Genomic DNA, 5,616 nt, shown 5'->3' on the forward strand with positions numbered 1-5,616 from the left:
TCACGGGGAACGCAACTAAAGGGGGAACGCAACTCACGGGGAATGCAACTCTCGGGGAACGCAACTCACAGGGGAACGCAACTCACGGGGAACGCAACTAAAGGGGGAATGCAACTCACGGGGAATGCAACTCTCGGGGAATGCAACTCACGGGGAATGCAACTCACGGGGAGTGCAACTCACAAGGAGGGACATTTAAAGGGAAGACATCTGAAGGAGATACACGCAGGAAGACAGGGTAGACAGAGGCCTTTTAGGAAAGTCATCACACTTTGGAAAAGTGAGGACAGTCTTTGGAAAGTTGGGGTATTATTTGGGAAAAGGGGACTTTTTTGGAGAGTTGTGTGGACATTTCTTGAAATATCAAGTAATTTTTGGAAAGTTGGGCTATCTGAAAGCAGGTGGAATGTCAAACATTGTTCAAAGAAAGCACAGTTTTGATATGTATTTTGATAATTTAAAATATTTTGTAAAGGCAGGACTTTTTCTGTGAAAGTGAGGATTTTCTTTGGAAAGATCAGGTTATTTATGAAAGTTGGGAGATACTTGGATATTTCTTGGAAATTTTTGGAAAGTCAAAAACATTGGCTGTATGTTTTAGAAGAGTCAACACACTTTGGTGAGTGAGGACAGTCTTTGGAAAGTTGGGATATTTGGGAAGAGAAGACTTTTTTTGGAGAGTTGTGTGGACATTACTTGAAATATCAAGACATTTTTGGAAAATCGGGCTATCTGAAAGTCAATCATTGTCTAGAGAAAGGACAGTTCTGATATTTTGGTGATTCAATTACCTTTCTAAAGTCGGACACTTTTGCATAATGAGGACATTTTAAAGAAGTGGGGGGCATTTTAAAACTGACGCCCTCCCGTTTGTCTCTTCTCACGCCACCCCTTCCCTGCATCCTGATCCCTGGCGTGACTCGGGGCCCCTGGGGGGCCCCCCTTCCCTGACCCTCTTGTAAAAAGGCGTCTGGGATAAAGAAAAACTCCCCATGATAAGAGCTTTGCTCCGCTCCTCTCTCCCGCTCCCTGGCCACTGTAAACTGTGCCAGAGCACTTCGTTTCCATGAAATATTGGCCCGGCTTTTATTGTCATCTGAGGAGCTTTTTTCCTCTCTTTCTCTCTTTTGACAAATTTGCGGCGGCGGCGGCTCCCCCCCCCCCCCCCCCCCCCCCGGATGGCGAGGCAGGTTTTTGGGCTTGATGCATGGGGACGGTGGTGCACGCAGTCGTCTTGGGGCCACCACAATTGATGAAGATAGTGTGCGTGGGGGCAGAGACAAACATGCTGCAGTCAGCACGTTGCGTGTGTGTGTGTGTGTGTGTGTGTGTGTGTGTGTGTGTGTATCTAGCCGGGTGGGACTAGCTGTGTGTCAGTTTCTGCATGTGTGCTCTTCTACAAATCTGTTGAATTTGAGACACTGAGCGTGAGGATTTTTCTGTCTTTAAAATGGACTTTATGGAAAAATAAGGAAGTTCTTAGAAGAAAAACACATTTTTAGGAAGTGAGTATGTTTTTAAAAAGTGAGGACATTTTTAGAAAGTTGCAAAACTTGAGGGTATGACAATAATTTTAGAGGTTGAGGACCTTTTTGGACTCTTGGGATAACCTAGATGTAGACTTTTTGACAAACTGAGGACATTTTCTAGAGAAAGTCAGAATATTTTTGAAAGTTTCCCCTAAAACGTGGAAAGATAAGCACATCTTTAAACCTAAAGACATTTTTGGGAAAGCAAAAACCTTTTTTTTTAAGTTATGAGGGACATTTCGGAAACTTGGGGAAACATTTAGCAACATGAGGCCATTTCTTCTGCTCCTCATTTTCTAAACGGCTTTTTGAGGGATAAGATTCGACTACGATCAGCGGCAGGTTGAGTTATATTCACCTCTGAGGTTTTGCAGTAATTGAGCTTATACATTTTTAGGCAGATGTGTAGTTTAAGCAAAGCTGTTGCCCCCTGTTAAAGAAGTGTCCAGACCTGCAGTGGGACTTTGAGACCTGCGATGGTCTTGTTCGCTCTGTAACACACACACGCAGACGTTCAGGCTGCCTAATTACAAGGGAACCGGGAGCTGTAAACACACATCACGTGTGTGTGTTTTTGTGGTGGACGTTGTCAAAACAAACCTCATCCAACCTCTTTAACTTCAGGTCAGCATGATGGACTTCGTTCTGTAATTTTCTGCGTCTGGTTACATCAGGTAAAACATACGAACATCCGCTGTAAACTGTTCCACATGTGCCTGGTGCAAACACGCCCTTTAGAAGAAGAAAAGTGTATGCAATTGCTTTTTGTGATATTTAGGAAATGTTTGGGGTTCTCCACAGAACCATCACGGCAGCTTTTTGGACTCGAAGGATGACATGGATCGGGACGATTGTAAGCAGGAGCCCGAGGCCGTCTACGAAACCAACTGCCACTGGGAGGGCTGCAGCAAGGAGTACGACACCCAGGACCAGCTAGTCCACGTAAGCGTCTGGTTGTCTACGACTGCTTAAAACACACAAATACAAACTCACACTACCAGATAAAACCTCACAACGATCTCCTGCTCAAATTTCATGACTGCACAGACACTAAAAGAGACAGTTTTGGAGTTTATCAGCGTGCAATAGCGACATTATTCAGGTGTCTGACAACATGAAGTTTGTCTTTGACTCTCTGAAATTCCTGTTGCACGGTTATTACGGTATATACGGTATTTAGCTTTTCCTATATGATACAGCTCAGAGTGCACATATCTTACAGAAATTGTACATTAAAATGAGCAAAGTATGTAGGTAAGTGATATGTTGCTTCATAATTCTACACTGGGAAAACATTCCCTGCACCACAGCTTTTTGATCCTTCTTTATAAAGTTTTTTCTTTGTTAGACAGCCTCTCTTAATCCTCATCAGGAACTTCAAGACCACAAATCAAGCACCAATGAATTGCTCACTTATCCACTGCAAGGACAACCTTAAGTTGAGATCCGTAATGTTTTCTAGTAAGCGAAACGCGAGTAAAGATCACGTCCTAAAACTACACTTCCAAAAGTCCAGACTCAACTCGGAGCTGACACCTGATCCGTGGAACCCGATGCTCCATTTCCATTTAAATCTTGTAGATGCACGTTTTGTTTCGAGCCATCTGTTTGAGGCCGAGTCGGACTTTTCTCACCGTCACAACAAGCAGGGTCTTGGTTAAAAGGGTCTTAAGCATTCCCCACTTCCAGTGAAGCAAAGAGAGAAAAGACAGAGCGGGGGTGGGGGGGGGGATTAGGGAGGACGAGGGACCTCGCCGATACCTCTGTGAGAACATAACTCTTAAAGCTGCTATGTGTGGCATCTTTAAACATCAGCGTGACATTGTGGAAATCATTCTCATGCTTTGAAGTGAGTCCTGTAAACAAAGGAGACTGTGGTCCAGATAACTGCCAGCAGCGTTGTTACGGTGCTATTGTTTTCTCCAAATCAAAGCCACATTTCACTTAACCCTTGTGTTGTCTTCCTGTCAAAAGTAAATAAATAACACTATTATTGATGCTTTCTATCAATTCTTTTACTTTTTCTTACCTTTTTGTTCCTTTTTTCAACACTTTTGATGCTTTTTTTTTCCAATGTTTGTCACTATTTTTTTTTACATTTTCAACACCACGTAACACTAACTTATTAACTTTAGTTTTACAGTTATTTTAGAATTTATGGTCAATAAACCTCATTTATAGGAAATTACACCTAATGTTTGATCTAGAAAAGCAGAAATTAGGAATTATTGAGACTAAAATTAAAGGAATGGATGTTGATGATAATCACAGACTGGAATATGTCAACTTTTACTCAATACTATTTCAACAACACTTCAGGTTTGTTTTACAATGCTATAAAATTGAATAAGACGCCCCAAAATTAATGAAAGTAGAGATTTGTACTTGGCAAAGAGCGTTGGGTGGAATCAATCATGTTATTTTGGGGAATTAAAAAGAACATTGATACAGGACAACATGAGGACAACATGAGGACAACATGGGGACAACATGAGGGTTAAACTCCATCACTCCCTTTCATCTTATCGGCTGAGCTCCACTGGGCTTTTCTGCAGATTTAGGATCAACATATAAGGAATCATTTCTCCATCGAAAGAGATTTATCTGGAAGAACAGCACATTGCAACGTGATGCAGAATGAAGAGTAGAGGATGATAGAGCTGCAAAGACCGCCAACTATTTTATTGATTAAATCAGTTTGAGTCATTTTTTTTTATAATAACAAAGTGACAATTCTCTGATTGCAGCTTTTTAAATGTTAATATTTTCAGTTCCTTCTCTCCTCTCTGACAGTAAACTTAATATCTTTTGAGTTGTGGACAAAACGAGACATTTGCAGACGTCATCTTGGGCTTTTTGGGAAACACTGATCAACTTATTTCACAGTTTTCTGACATTTTAGACCACACAACTGATCTATAATACCAGAAAACAATCAACACATTAATCCACAATTAACATTCTTGTTAGCTGCTTGCAGCCCTGGAGAGTGTCAGAGGTTCCCGGGTCTGGAAACCTGGTCCATGTGCTCACAGATCGGGTCTGCAACCCGCTAAATAACTAGAGTTGGTTATTTATATTTTTAAGTAAAATAAATATGTTATTTGGTTTGATTTTTGACTTCCAGTTTCGAAAAAAAAGCACATGTTGTCTGACATGACAAGACGATTGTTCAAAATAAACCTGAATATACGTCAAGAAAAATCAAATCTTTGTCTGTAATTGAGTCCTAAAAACTTAGGGATATTATATAAGTTGAGGAAACAAGAAAGAAAGAATCACTATTATCATAACTATAATTAATTAGCCTGACTTTACAATTGATTATACTGCACTGGCAGCTTTTGTCACTTTTCTTAAAGAAAATATAACTGACGTTACGTACCAATCTGAGATTTTTACGTGATGGGAGAACGTTTGTGTTTCACTCTGGAAGCTGCTTTCATCGGGTCCGATACCCCAAATACACGCGGCCCTAATTAGTGAGACTGGACCAGTTTCCTCTGCTGCAGCCTCCCTTTGAGATCTATGCTGATAAGATGGATTTCCACAGAAAAACCTCGCCGAGAACAGCATGAGAGCCTCTTAGTGGACAAGTCTCTGCAGAAAACCTCTCACTTCCGTCTCTGTGTGTGTCTGTGTGTGTGTGTCTGTGTGTGTGTCTGTGTGTGTGTGTGTGTGTTGCGTCTGTCCCACAGCACATCAATAATGACCACATCCACGGAGAGAAGAAGGAGTTTGTGTGCCGCTGGGAGGACTGTTCTCGGGAGCAGAAGCCCTTCAAAGCCCAGTACATGCTGGTGGTTCACATGCGCCGACACACGGGGGAGAAACCACACAAGTGCACGGTGGGTAACGGATGGCCCGGGTGCCCCCACGGGCCCCCGGGGGGAGGGGGGGGCAGCTCACACACTCTCTAAACACCACATGTTTCTGCACACACACTGCTGTTTTTTTATATGTAGGTAAAACACACACACACACACACACACACACACATAAACACCCCTGGGAGGGTAGGATAGAAGATTTCTGTCCGCTTTCTACTCATTGCACATAAAATAAATACATTAATATCACAAGACTT

The 5,616-nt window shown here is 42.1% G+C and overlaps 1 protein-coding gene across 1 annotated transcript in view; it reads left to right on the plus strand.

Annotated features, from left to right (window-relative positions):
* The window catches only part of LOC117939650 (zinc finger protein GLI2-like), a 37,130-nt gene that overhangs the window by 22,556 nt on the left and 8,958 nt on the right, over positions 1-5,616 (plus strand). The window contains exons 7-8 of the mRNA XM_034865120.1: positions 2,331-2,471; positions 5,228-5,377. Of these exons, the coding sequence (XP_034721011.1) occupies positions 2,331-2,471; positions 5,228-5,377 (291 nt within the window). The remainder of the gene's footprint in view (positions 1-2,330; positions 2,472-5,227; positions 5,378-5,616) is intronic.

This window comes from Etheostoma cragini, chromosome 24, assembly GCF_013103735.1.
Source record: "Etheostoma cragini isolate CJK2018 chromosome 24, CSU_Ecrag_1.0, whole genome shotgun sequence".
In the NCBI taxonomy this organism is placed as follows: Eukaryota; Metazoa; Chordata; class Actinopteri; order Perciformes; family Percidae; genus Etheostoma; species Etheostoma cragini.